General features: G+C 52.6%; 1 protein-coding gene across 2 annotated transcripts in view; it reads left to right on the top strand.

Moving 5' to 3' along the window:
- TTC7A (tetratricopeptide repeat domain 7A) overlaps positions 1–14,168 on the top strand; it is a 123,662-nt gene that overhangs the window by 27,657 nt on the left and 81,837 nt on the right. For both annotated transcript variants that reach the window (XM_008050585.2, XM_021708860.1), the window contains exon 4: positions 1,762–1,877. Coding sequence is in view for 1 of the 2 variants with exons in the window: in XM_021708860.1 (XP_021564535.1) it covers positions 1,762–1,877 (116 nt within the window). In the remaining variant the exon portion in view is untranslated. The remainder of the gene's footprint in view (positions 1–1,761; positions 1,878–14,168) is intronic.

The raw sequence follows: 14,168 nt of genomic DNA, 5'->3' as shown, positions 1-14,168 counted from the left end.
AAAAAAAAAAAAAAAAAGATAAAGTCTCCCACTCAGCTGGATGCCTAAGCTTTTAGACTTTTATTTATTTACTTTTTTGTTTTTGAGTTGGAGTCTCACTCTGTCACCCAGGCTGGAGTGTAGATGCTCATGGCCACCGCAGCCTCAACCTGCTGGACTCAGGTGATCCTTCCGCCTCAGCCTTCCAAGTAGCTGGAACTACAGGCATGTGCCACCACACCCAGCTAATTTTTTTTTTTATTGTAGAGGCGAAGTCTTGCCAAGTTGCCCAGACTGGTTTTGAACCCCTGGGCTCAGGCAATCCTCTCTCCTCCGCCTCCCAAAATACTGAGATTATAGGCGTGAGCCACCATGCCCAGAGGCTTTGGACTTTTTTTTTGAAGCAGAATTTATTAAGAGGACAGAAAAGCTTTCACAGTGGGAGGGGACCTAAGGGGGTTAACCCGACTTTGGACTTTTAAAAGGGGATGAGGGTGATGAGCTACAGTGGTGGCTGGGGCTGGAGTCAATGCCTGGTGGCAGGGGGCAGACGAATGGGCCGGAGAACTGGTTGTCTCAATCTGAGGAAGGGCAGGCCACAGAAAGTTCATGTGTCCCTCCTGAGACCCAGTCCTGACCTCCGACATACTAAGAACCTCTTTTAAGTCTGCTTCACCTTCTGCTCAGCATGGCTCTCAACAGACAGGGAAATCTTCCTGCAGCAGAGGGTGGGAGTGTCGATTTGAGCCTGACCGCTTGTCTCCACCACCCACAACCTGAGCAACCTCAGGACAAGAAGAGAGCCTCTCTGTGCCTCAGTGTTCTCCACTGTGAAATGGAACTGAAGACAATTCCAACCTGATAGGGTTGCTCTAAGGACTAAATGAGTGAATGAATTTAAAGCTCTGTGATTGTTGAATTAATGTTAGACTTGGGGCTTTTGGACATCCAAAGTTTGGATGGGGAGAGAGTGCTTTCAATATATTTTTAAATCAAAATGAGTTGGCCAGGCACAGTGGCTCATGCCTGTTATCCAGTACATTGGGAGACCGAGGTGGGATGATCGCTCAAGACCAGGAGTTTCAGACCAGCCTGGGCAACATAGTGAGACCCTCTCTCTACAAAAATTAAAAAAAGAAATAGCTGGGTATGGTGGTGCATGCCTGAAATACCAGCTACTGTGGATACTGAGGCAGGAGGATTGGTTAAGCCTGAAATATGAGGTTACTACTGGGCACAGCTATAATCCTAGCACCTTGGGAGGAAGAGGCGAGAGAATTTCCTAAGCCCAGGGGTCAAGACCAGCCTGGGCAACTTGGCAAGACCTCGTCTCTACGACAAATCAAAAAATAAGCCAGGCGTGGTGGTGTGTGCCTGTGGTTCTAGCTACTTGGAAGACTGAGGCAGAAGGATCACCTGAGCCCAGCATATTGAGCCTATGGTGTCCTTGAGCATGCCACTGCACTTCAGCCTGGGTGACAGAGTGAGACTCCAACTTAAAAAAAAAAAAAGAAATGTGAGGTTACAGTGAGTTATGATCATACCACTGCACGCCAACCTGGGCAACACAGTGAGAACCTGCCTCTGAGAAAAGAATAAATAATTTTTAAAAAAAGAAAAAAAAAGTGAATTAGGTTGAGTTTGGTCCAAGAATTGTACCATGTGCCCCTGAGCAGCTGGGACTGAGATGGTGATAGGGCCACCTTCCACAGCTGGACTGACCCTCACTCCCTCTGCCTCAGAACTTTGAGACAGTGACTTCCTCTCTGCTCACCTTTCCAGACCACAAATAACAGCGCATCGAGGCATCTGAAAGGCTTTCACCCAGTGGACTATGAGCTCACCTACTTCCTGGAAGCTGCCCTCCAGAGCGCCTACGTGAAAAACTTGAAGAAGGGGTAGGTGGTGGGCAGCTGAGGGACCTGGGCACCTCACTGTGGGCTGGGGCTTCTGACATGGTCTTAGGCCTGGTCCCCCTCTTCTGTGGCCTGAGCACGTGGGGTCTCCTGAGAGGATCGGGTGTGGGCTGGCTTGCTTGTGTCACATCTTTTCAGGTGGAGGGGAGGGCCCAGCTTCAGGATACTTGCCTGTGCTTCCAGGGAACCACCGAGGAAAGAAACAGGCATGATTACCTGGAGAGGGGAGAGTGTGGGAACCTGGGTCCTGGGAGGTGATGTTGGAAGAGCAAAGGACCATGAAGTGCCAGTCTGCTTTGTCCACTGCTGTCTGCAGCATGGGGCAAGTCATTTGGTTTCTCTGAGTCTCAGATTCCCCAGAATCAACTGGGAAAGTAGGTTGGGCATGGTGGCTCACTTTGGGAGGCTGAGATGGGAGGATCATTTGATCCTAGGAGTGACCTTGTCTCTACAAAAAATTAATCAGATGTGGTGACACATGGCTGTAGTCCCAACTGTTTGGGAGACTGAGATGGAAAGATTGCCTGAGCCCAGGAAGTCGAGGTTGTGGTGAGCTGTGATCATGCTACTGCACCCCAGCCTGGGCAACAGAGTGAGACCCAGACTCCAAAAAAAAAAAAAAAAGGGAAAGGATTCCTATTCATTTCAGCTTTCAGGGTATGGTGGTGAGGTGTGAAGGTAAGTTTAAATAAAGGCCCGGTGTCATTCTGGGATTGCCAGTGTCCCCGCTGATGAGGGTGACAGCAAATCTTGTTTTCTTACGTCTTCCTTCAGCTTTTGTTTCTGGGTGAAGTAGGCCCTCTCTGCCCCACCCCATGAACAGTGGTAGGCTGGCCGATGTTGGGTGCCAGGCCGGGAGTGGCAGGGAGTGGCAGCTTCATGGGGAGTAGCGGGGGTGGGGGGAGAAGCTACCAAATCAGAAGGGCATGTTGCTGGTAAGTGACCCTGGGGCGGGTCTGCAGGTACTCGGTCCTGTCGGCTGGCAGTGTCTTCCCCAGTCTGGGAACTTCAGGATGGGGGCCGGGGTCCCCTCCTGTCTTGGCAGCAGAGACTTATGCCTCTCGGTCCCCTCCTCTGCCTTATTACAGTCCTGTGCAGACACTGGGCTGGATCACTGGTGACAGGAAGGAGTTCCTAAGTGCTGAGGGTGGCCAGTCCCCAAGGGAGGCTCTTCACACCTCACCTCACCCAGGCTCCAGCTGGCGCCAGTATTCACCTCCTCCTCATAGGCAAGATGACCCAGGGTCAGGGGCACACACCTTTCTCCTCAGTGATCTGGTGTTCTCTGAAGCTTGTGTGCCATTTGTGTTGTATGCTGTATTTTGTTAGGTTTCACTTTATCCATTCTTTTCATTTAACCTGTTTTTGAATAGACGATTCTTGCACATGGTACCTTTTGAGTAGGAAAACAGAAACTTACTGTTTTCTCCTGTGGTGTGCTCGTAACACAACGGGAGTTCTCTCCAGCTCACAACTGGTTCTGAGTGTCCAGCAATTGACTTGTGACACCAGCGGGAGTCAGCGCAGACCCCCAAGCTCGGTCCCACAGGACTACTCCCCCTCCCACTTGCCAGTCACAAGCAGCAGGCCCTCAGGTTACCCACAACTTCTATCTGACTTTGCTACAAATCAGAGGTTCCCACGACATCTTCACCGGTTCAGTTTGCCAGAGCCCAGGGCCCAGTGGCTGATAGTATTGTGCAAAACAAGGAAACTCAACAACAGCTCAGTGGCAGAGATGCCCAGGGAAGGGTGTGGGGAGGAGGAGACCGACAGCTGTGTCCCCAAGTGTGCTACCTTCCCGTGCCAGCAGCCCAGAAGCTCTCCAGACCGTGTGCTTTGGGTTTTTATGGGTGCCTCAGTATGTAGGTGTGACCGATGACTGATTAAATTGTTGGCCATTGGCGAGATACTGGACCTTTAGCCCCGCTCTGATCCGTTATAGAAAAATATGTTAACTCTTACTTTAGATAATCACTGTTAACATTTTCATGTAAGTCTTCTGTGTTTTTCTATGTATAGCTATGCAGCTATGTTTTTTCTTTTCTTTTTTTTTTTTTTTGAGTTGGAGTCTCACTCTGTTGCCCAGACTGGAGTGCAGTGGCCGCTCCCGGCCACCGCAGCCTCGACCTGCCGGGCTCCGGCGATCCTTCCGCCTCAGCCTTCCAAGTAGCTGGAACTACAGGTGTGCACTACCATGCCCATCTCATTTTGATTTATTGTAGAGATGAGGTCTTGCCAAGTTGCCCAGGCAGGTCTCGAATCCGTGGACTCAGGCAATCTACTCACCTCAGCCGCCCAAAGTGCTGGGATTACAGGCTGAGCCACCGAGCCCAGCTTTCTTTTTTTTTTTTTTTTTTTGAGTTGGAGTTTCACTCTGTCTCCCAGGCTGGACTGCAGTGGCACAATCATGGCCACTGCAGCCTCAACCTGCTGGTCTCAGGCTATCCTTCCACCTCAGCCTCCAGAGTAGCTGGGACTACAGGTGCTGTGATCGTGCCACTGTCCTCCAGCCTGAGTGAGCCTGAGGGCATGCCCTGAATCTGCAGAAAGAGGCAAAGCCTCTGAAGCTTTCCAGATTGTTGGGTCTGACCCTTGTCTGGGGGTGGATCTCCAGGTGCCCTGGGGCCTGTGGGGGAGGCAGACTGATGGACACACAGGGCTCTGGCCCGGGCTGCTTTTCCATCCAGCGGGCATCTTTGGCCCATCAGAGCGGCTTCGCTTTCAGGGTCCCCGAGGCCCTGAGCGTGAGTCTTCCGCTGCTTGGAGAGAGAGAAGTGGAGTTGCTTGCCCAGAACTCAGAGCAGGCCGTGGTAAGGCCACTCCCAGGAGGCAGAGGTGGTGGTGATTGCTGTAGCAGGCAGATGGGCTTGGGCCCTGGGGGCTTTGGGCTCAGCAGTCTTGCCCCAGCAGACCCCCGCCTGGAGGAGGCCTGTGCGCTCTTCCTTCTCTGTCTCTCCACTCTGCCCTTGCTGTGGTGGGCAGGCGTTGCATGAGTCCCTGTCTTTCCTATAGAAAGATCCCATACAGTGACAGGCCGCCTCCCTGCTCTGTCCTCAGGCCTGGCAGAGTAGGAGAGTGGGGAAACACAGCTTTGGAGCCAGCACACCTGGGAGCCAATCCCAGCTTTGCTGCCAGAAGCCTATGTGTCTGTAGGCAAGTCCCTTGCCCTTTCTGAACCCCTGCTTTTCTTAACTGTAAGGTGAAGTGAGGCCCCACCTGCCTTTTGTCATCCTTGTGGGGATCAAACCATGCGTGAACACCTCCCAGGGGTGCCTGACACATCACTGCTGCTTGGAAAGTCAAAGCCTGTGTTATCATTCATTTTTATTATTTTCTGTGCAGTTCATTGCTGGATGGGTTGCTGGTCCGAATACAAATGTTACACCTTTTGTTTTCCTTTTTTTAATTTCTTTTTTTTTTTTTTTTTTTTGAGTTGGAGTCTCACTTTGTTGCCAAAGCTGGAGTGCAGTGGCATGCTCATGGTCACTGCAGGCCTGACCTGCTGGGCTTAGGCGATCCTTCTACCTCAGCCTTCCAAGGTGTGCACCACCACACCCAGCTAATTTTTTGATTTATTATAGAGGTCTTGCCAAGTTGCCCAGGCTGGTCTCAAACCCCTGGGCTCAGGCAATCCTCTCACCTCCACCTCCCAAAGTGCTGGGATTACAGGCGGTGAACCACTGTGCCTGGCTCCTTTTTAATTTCTTAAATGCTAGGCCAGAGGGGTGCTGGTGTCCCTGTTGGGACGTGTAGGCCTGGAGAGCCGAGGCAGCTCATCACAAGGGAGGGCTGACCATGGGGCCAGCTGTGGCCTGGAGCTGGCGCACTGAGGATAGCTGCCTAACTCCTCCTCCACTGGCTGCTTTTTTTTTGGTCTTTTTTCAGTTGCTGAGTTTTGGTTTCAGAGAGATGGTGGCCCAGGGAGTGGTTCCTGGTTTTGCCTAGGCAGCTGGAGCTGGAACCACTGTTACCCTCGCCTGGCTCTGCTCGGGGCCACCTAGAGCTCCCTTTCCTGGGAGAACACCCCTTCTGCCAGTTGTGAGTTCCCAGGCACGAGTCTGGGGGTACCAAAAAGGCACGCCTTCAGCTCCCTGCCTGCAGAGATTTGGAAGGAGGGGTAGGCTCGCTACCGGAAGACTCATCAGCACCTTACGAAGCCCTTTGAGAACCCAGGGAAGTTAAGTGGGCTACAGCCTGCCTTTATAAATACATTTTTCTTAGAACACAGCCCCTCCCACTCATTTAATATCTTCTCACCACAGCGTTCAAGAGTTGCAATGGAGACCTTGTGGCAAAGCCTAGAATATTTGCCATCTTTCTTTGCCCTTTATAAAAAATTATTTGCTGACCCCAACTCTAGAGAGTTTGGGGAGTTTCTCCATCCCAGGGACCTTTATAGGCCCACAGGGCAGAGGTTCTTATGTTTGAAGGCCCTGTGGAGTTGATTTTGTGGCAAGGGGAAAGTTTTATTTTTATTAATTAATTAATTTATTTTTGGAGTCAGAGTCTCACCCTGTCACCCAGATAGGAGTGCAATGGCATGCTCACAGCTACCGCAGCCTTAACCTGCTGGGCTCAGACGATCCTTCTAACCCAGCCTCCCAAGTAGCTGGAACTACAGGCATGTGCCACCACGCCCAGCTAGTTTTTTGATTTATGAGGTCTTGCCAAGTTGCTCAGGCTGGTCTCACACCCCTGGACTCAGGCTATCCTTTCACCTCCCACTTCCCAAAGTGTGGGATTACAGGCGTGAGCCCCCACACCTGGCTCAGTTTTAATTTTAATAGTCTATCCCTTCATTCATTCATTTACGGATATTCATTATGATAGTCACGCCACGTATAAAGTGCTAAATTTGTACAAGGCACTTGTTAAGAGCTTTGCTTACATACATTCGTCAGACTTCCCAAGAGCCGTCTGAGGTAGCATCCCTGCTTCAAAGATGGGATGTGAGCTTGAGCTCAGGTGTTCAAGGCTGACCTGTGACCATGCCACTGCACTCCAGCCTGGGCAACCAAACAAGATGCTGTTTCTTAAAAAAAGAAAAAGAGGCACCGAAAACAAAAGTGACATGTCCTGTGTAGAGCCAGGATGTGTATGCAGGGCCCAGCTAACTTTCTGAGTTGTCACTCCTCACCACTAGGCTACACTGCCCACAGCAGAAATCCTGTTACAGAGACTCTGCTACCACCCTTAGGTGCTCCCAGCCTCTCGGCTCTCCTGAGGATGCTTATGTTCACAGTTTCCGGTGTGGTACATGTGGTAGGCACCCTCACCATCTGGAGGAAGTTAGAGGGGCCTAGGGGATTGAAGGTCACTCTGGGGCCCTGGGCTAGTTCCTCCTCTACCCCTCTAGCTTGGCTTCCTCCCCTCTAAGATGGGGGCTTCTGTTTGTCGGTGTCCCTGGGCGTTTGAGGATCCAGTGAGATGGAAGGGGGACAGATCACCTTAGTACAGGATTCAGCTCAGAGGGACGGCTGTGAACTCCCTCTCCACGAAGGTCCCCCACAGCCACCTCTGGGGTCCTCCGGCTCCCCTTCTGTGAGACATCAAGAGCAGTCAGGGGAGGACAGGGAGAGAGACAGCGGTAATCTCGCACCTGCTGGGCACCAGGCCACACCACATGCTCAGTATGCAATACTCTGGGAAGCAGGCTGGGTGATCCCACATCACCAACGAGGGGACAGAGGCTTAAAGAGGTTGGATCATTCACTTAGCCCACCCACTTGCCCAAGCTCACCCACTGGAGTCCAGCTTTGAGTTTGTGTGACCTGGAAACTCATGCCATTCCCATGTTTTGGGTGTGGATGGGTAGCCCGGGGGACATGTGTGAGAAGGGATGGGGTCTGGGGATGTCTGGGAGCCAAAGCTCATCCAGGGTGGTGGCTCGGGGCTCTTTTTTCTCCTCTGGGACCCTGAATCACCATCCTCAAAGGATGGCGCCTCTCCTGCAGGTGGTCCCACCCCTCTCCAGAGTCTGTTTCCTCCCGTCTGCCTTCTGTCACTCAGGCTGTGTGTGAGGGTTGTGGGTCTGTGTGTTTGTGTGGAGGGGCAAAGACGTTAACCAGCCATCCCTTTCCAGGAGAGCCTGAGTAATTTCGGTCACTTCTCCATTCCTGGAGCTCTGTCCCCTCTGTCTCTTGCCTCCTGAAATACACGCTTTAGTTCTTAGAGCCACGATACTGGCTCCACCCTGATGCAACCTCACCAAGCAAACAGGAATGAAAACTGAATCATTGTGGCTTTCCAAGTAAACAGCCCAAACATGTGAAAGTCTCTGAGTGTCAGTAGCAGTCCCAGGACATGTGTCAGTTACTCAACTTCTCTGTCTGTTTCCTGTGGCCCCATCCTGTCCAGAGGTGGCCCCAGGATGGTATTTAAAGCAGGTTTTGCAGCCCTGTGTGCCTAGCTGGGCTGGAAATAATTTCCTTTGCACCTTTCCTCATAATGGTAGTTGATTCTGAATACTTTCTGCGTACCAGGCAGAATGCTAGTGCTTTTCTGTGTAATCCTGTGAAGCAGAAACTAGCACAATCTGCATTTTATCAAGGAGAGATGAAATAATGTACTCAAAGTCACGGAGCTTATTGGTGGTAGAGCCCATGAACTTGGTGCTGAACCTGGGACCGTCCTGCCCACGGCCTCAACCCAGCACAGCACCTGCCCCCAGCGGGTCTATGCCAGTGAGCGATGTCATATCGTCCTGTAATGTGTAATGCCGTACTCTCAAAGTTATATCCTCCTAGGTGAATCGCCACTTCCAATATTTTTCTTATACTTTTGTTGTTGTTAGGAAGTTAAACATAATATAAAGACACCTCAGCCTCGGATCTCTTGACCCCACATGGTTGCTATTTGGAGCCAGGTGACTCTTCATCGTGGGGGCTCTTCTATACATTGTGGGTTTGAGCGACATCTCTTGTTTCCACCCATTAGATGCCAGTGGCACCCTCTGCCTACATGTGACAACCAAAAATGGCTCTAGATCTTGACAGATGTCCTGGAGGGAGGAGACAAAGTAGCCCTCAGTTGAGAACCGCTGTCTTAACTTGTGGAGCTGGAAGCAGACGTCCAGAGTGGTTTGAGACCCTGATACCTGACATTGGGCGGGTCTTCTTTCCCAGGGCAGCTGTGAAAAGTCTTTTAAGGGGCTGCAGAGCCATTTTCTGCTGGTTAAACTCAACTCCTGCTCACCTGAGTGCTTGGGGTATTGGGGAAGGTGGGAGGAACCCTTCCCAGGACCCAGAGAGCTGACAGCCCAGCGGGGCAAACAGGTCTAAGGTGAGGAAGCCTAGAGGACAGCCCAGCAGTTCTTGTCCTCCCCATCAGCTTCTGGGTGCACTCACCCTCACTTTTGGGGTTCAAGACATGAGCAGTGTGAAGTCCCCTCTCCTGTGGGGCTTGCATCTCAGAGGAGCCGACCATGCAGAAGTTCGGCAGTGCTCTGTGCTAGGAACCTGCTTTCCACCTGAGGCAGGGCGCTCCCTGGGTGGATGGACCCCAGGGCAGCTGAGGGGCTGCTCAGTATGGGATGAGCTTCCTCAGGACCCAGGAAGAGGGAGGGATGGCAGAACCTGCTTCCCACCTGAGCTCACTCCCACCTGGCTTGGGGTGGACCCAGTCCCCAGAGGGTCTGAGGAGTCCCTGCTGAGAATAGGGTGAGGCCGGGTGGCCACCCGCAGTGCCTGCCCCAGGGTCCTGACTTGTCTCTCCATCTGAGGATTTGACCTGATTTAAAGAGTGTGGTATTGTTCGTTGTGCACAGTGGGTGGCAACTGCTTGACCCCAGATGGCTCTCTGAGCTCCAGCGAAGTCCGCTGGCCAAGTCCGAGAGGGCCGCCCAGTTACTCATTCGGCGTGAGTGAGGGACATTCATTTTTTCCAGGGGCCTTGCCCTATTGATCCGGCAGTTCATTCCCCCAGATGACTTCTGCCCCTTGCTGTGTGACTGATGACAGGGTTTCTAATTGAGCTAGTACCGGAAGCACGGGCCTGAAAGGACCCTCGGGTATTGGGAGATCCCCCCCATGCAAAGTGTCGGGGGGCCTTTGCTTCCCCTCACCGCCACTGGAGGGCAGCCGTAGACTCTGGTTGGAGCTTCGCCCCAGGCAGTTCTGCGGCCGCCCTGCTGCCAGGAGGGGGCACCTTTCTGACGAGATTTTAGGGGACCCTGGCAGCTGGGACCGGAGTCCTGGCTGTAGGGGAGGCTTGAAAAAGGAGCTTGGTTCATTTTTGCGTGAAGCAGCTCCAGGGGTGAGACTGGGAGGGCAATCCTGGGGAGGGGGCCATGCGGTGCCAGGGAAGCTGGCTGTCCCCGTCAGTGTTTCAGCCTGCATTAGGACAAGAGCCTGGGCATCTCCCAAGAACAAGAGCGTGAGCCGACACTGCTCCTTCACCCAGAGTGGGCAAGCGGCCATTTCTCTGCGGGTCGGTTTTTTCCCTTCCTTCTGCCCAGACCTGGCAGCACCCAATCTTTGCTCGGGGCTGGAGTGAGCTTGGGCCACGTGCGCTCAACCAGGTGGGCTGTATGTTTTGTGCCTGTTCTTTAGAAACATTTTTTTTTTAAGTATGAAAGCAACATGTGCTCACTGTACCAAAACCAAACAATAGAGAAGGGAGTGTATGTGTTTTCTAAGGGAGTTCCCCGGGGCTTGGCAGGTGGTTCAGACTTGGGAACACACTCTCCCTTTCTGTGTGTGTGTGTGTGTGTGTGTGTGTGTGTGTGTGTGTGTGTGTGTGTGTGTCTGCCTGCTCCACCTTGCCATCCAGGTGTCAGTTGGAGAGGCAGTGGAGGCCCCGAAGGAAACCCAGCCTGCTGTTTGGGGTGACCCCCAAGAGGCGTGTATTCCATCAGCAATAACATTGTCTTGTTCCCGGCAGCCACCTGGTATCTGCAGGAAGGGCGGGAGTCAGATTGTTCTCAGGGGGGTTCCTGTGCCAAAATCACCCAGCAGTGAAGCCCATGCTGAGAGCCTCGTGGTGCTCTGGTCATGCTTTGGGGCCCAGGGTGACTTCTGGGGCTCATCCCAGCCTCTCTTGATGCACAGCCTTGGTTTACTATTGGCACCACCACCTCAGCCTTCCCTGCTCCCATCTCCCCACTTGCACCCCTCGCTGGAGAGGAAAGAGCCCATTGTCTGGGTCTCCTCGGTGCCATTTGAGGGGGATGTCACAGTTTGGGGGCTGGGGGTAAAGAGGAGAATTTTAGCTTTTGAAACACAGAATTCGGATCTGTGGTGGGCATGAACAGCTTGATAACCATTTGAACTTCACCTGACCTTGTCCCATGATTCAGCCTCCAGCTGCTGGGATCTGCCAACTGGCCGTGCTCTTCTGGGTCTCTGACCGGAAGCCTCTCATCTACGATGAGCGGAGCCAGCCCTGAACTGGGAACTTGTGGGCAGGGTCATGTGTACCAGTATCTGTTCAGGTTCCCTTTTGCTGTCAATTCCACACAGTTTCTCATTCTCTGTTTCAAATCAAACCAACCCCTCCCCTCCAATATTGGTTGAGCACCTACTATGTGCAGAGCACTTAGTAAGTCAGGAGCATGGCTAATTGAACAGTTGTGAGCTCCTGACCTTCAGGGCCATGAGCAAGATAGTAGTTCGGTCTCTTAGTTCATTCCACCAGTATTTGTTGTATGCCTGTTGTGAATGGTGTTGATGACCAGGCACTTGGTACACAGTAGACACTTTGCCAAGGCTTTGCCCATTGAGTCCTAAGAGTTCTGAAGTTCATATGACCAGGAGAGGAAAGAATCACACAGCTGGGTTGAATGACAGGCTTGCTTTCTCAGGGGTCTCAGGGTTCAAAGGGAGCAAAACCTGAATGCCTTGTGCCTGCCGTAAGCCAGCCTGCCTCTGTGGGCAATTGATGGCCTTGAAGACAGGCATTGTCCAGGCCTTAGTTTTCCCATTGGAACATGGGGATTTGTTTATCCAGGGATGATTTCTCTAGTGCCTTCTGTGTACCACGCATTGTGCTGGTCCTAGGACAACGGAACTTGCCTGCCTCCCGACCCCATCGGAAACCACAAGGGCTGAACAGGGTGAAGGGCTTTGCACAACGTGCCCCGCTGCCTGCTGAGGGGACAGGGGAGCTTGCCAGCCCTTGCACGTCCTGCCTGGAGGCCTCCCAAGAAGAGCCGTGCCTTTGACCCATCACCGTATCGTGTCTCTTTGTGCCCCTGGCCAACCGGGCTTTACTTGGGTTGGAATAAATGGCTTCCTGGCTTCTCCCCATGCAGCCGGTTTCTGGGCCAGGGTTTGTTTGAGGCCCTGTTTGGACATTGTTAAAAGTGGGCAGCTTTGCTCTGAAAGGTCAGTATGAGGGATGAGAACAAAGAGATCTTTCAAGCTGGCCTCTTGCAGGCAGCCAGGAACGGCTCGGAAAAGCCCCAGGTCCACCTGGCACTGGCAGCTTTAGACCTGGGGCAGGATTGCTGAGGCTTGTGGCCATCTGCAGAGCCCTTGAGAAGCCCTGTCTGGTGTTTCGTTGCTCAGAGGGGTAAGCTGAGGCCAAGGGGCATTCCCAACATCGCAGGACAGGTGAGCAGCGGCTGAAATCCCACATCTCTCCTTGGGCAGCAGCCCTGGACACTGGATCCTCTGTGTTGGTTTTTCTCTTGAAGGGCATTCAATAAAATTTGGGATCTACCTAAAACCTGCCTGAGGGTGATTATTGCTTATTTATATGCCCAAATCCCTTATGGATTTGAAAATAATAAAAAGAGACAACATTTGGCCACAGGATCTTATTAAGATGCAGGGCTGATTCCATGTGTGTGTGTGTGTTTGTAGAGTCTATATTCTGCATTTCTCCCAAGCCCCCAGGTGATGCCAGTCTGTTAGTCCAGGAGTGTTGATGTCAAGTCTGAAGGCTGTACTCGTTCCGCAATGCGGAGAGAGGACAGTCCTTGCGGTGGATTGGGAAGAAGGGGCCATAGTCATTCTTGGCTCCAGCCTCCGGGTAGCAGCCTGGGCCAGGCTGCCAGGGATGAGGCTGGCAGGTAGCCCGCAGAGTGGAAAATCACCCAGAGGTTCTGGGAGCTGCGGCCTCCTCTGGGCCCCAGGGCCCTGGGGCAGCCCCAGGGTCCAGCCCACCTCAGCCGGGGCTGTTGGGCCCAGCTGCCAGGTCAGAGCCCTTGTGCAGTCTGGGGTCCCAGGGTCAGCCATGGCCTCTCCTGGCAGCTCTTGTGATCTGTGTGTTTTTTCTCTTTCCTGATGGTGGCTGGCCTGTCCTGTGGCCTGCTGTCCAGCTCTGGGTTCTTTTCTGAGGCAGAAGCCTCTGCGAGACTGTAAATGCTTCTTGCAGGGCCCCAGCCTGTCCCTGAGCTTGGTCTGTTTACCTGGGAATATTCTTATGTCTCCTATGGGGCAGGTGGCTAGTAGAAGGAGAAGTGGGACCCAAAGCTGGAGGGTCCCTGTGGGCCCTGCTGGCCCCTTTCCCTACTCATTAGCTCCTGAACTTCCACATGAAATAATCTGAGTTCAAACCGAAGTCATTGGATCAGTAAGACCCAAATTAGAAGGAGAAAGGAAAATGATCCTGTGAGTCTCTGCCACACACCTGGGTGTGCTTGGGGTTTCTGTGCGTCACCTTCCTGACAACGCTCTGAGGAAATGAGTCTTGGAGGGGCTGCCTTCCTTCCAAACAGACTTAGGATCTGGGTACAGAACTGCGGCTTCCGTGTCAGATTGTCCCTTCTGACACCTGGCCTCTTAGACCTGGAGAACTGAAAGACCCTGGGGAATCATTGAAAGCAGTAGTTCTCACATCTGAGCATCTCTCAGATCCTGCTGGAGATTTGGTAAAACCCACATTGCTGGGTCTCACCCCAGAGCTTTTGATTCAGCAGATCTGGGGTGGGGGCTTCCGAATTTGCCTTTCTAACAAGTTCCTGGGATACTAATGCTGCCAGTCCAAGTACATTTGGAGACCCTCTGGTCTAAACTGTCATTTCTCAGAGTATGGGACAAGTACCTCTAGGGATACACAAGGTGGCTTTAAGTCACACACACGCACAAACTTTTAAAAAATACTTAAGGGACCAGGCTCGGTGGCTCAGCCTGTAATCCCAGCAATTTGGGAGGCCAAGGCGGGTGGATTGCCTGAGCCCGCAGGTTCGAGACTAGCCTTGGCAACTTGGTGACACCACATCTCTACAACAAAAAAAATTAGCCAGGCATGGTGGCGTGTGCCTGTAGTTCTGGCTACTTGGAAGGCTGAGGCAGAAGGATCGCCGGAGCCCAGCAGGTCAACATTGGG

This window comes from Carlito syrichta, unplaced genomic scaffold, assembly GCF_000164805.1.
Source record: "Carlito syrichta isolate Samal-C Ts95f unplaced genomic scaffold, Tarsius_syrichta-2.0.1 Scaffold153201, whole genome shotgun sequence".
Lineage (NCBI taxonomy): Eukaryota > Metazoa > Chordata > Mammalia > Primates > Tarsiidae > Carlito > Carlito syrichta.
This window is presented reverse-complemented; position numbering and strand designations above follow the sequence as displayed.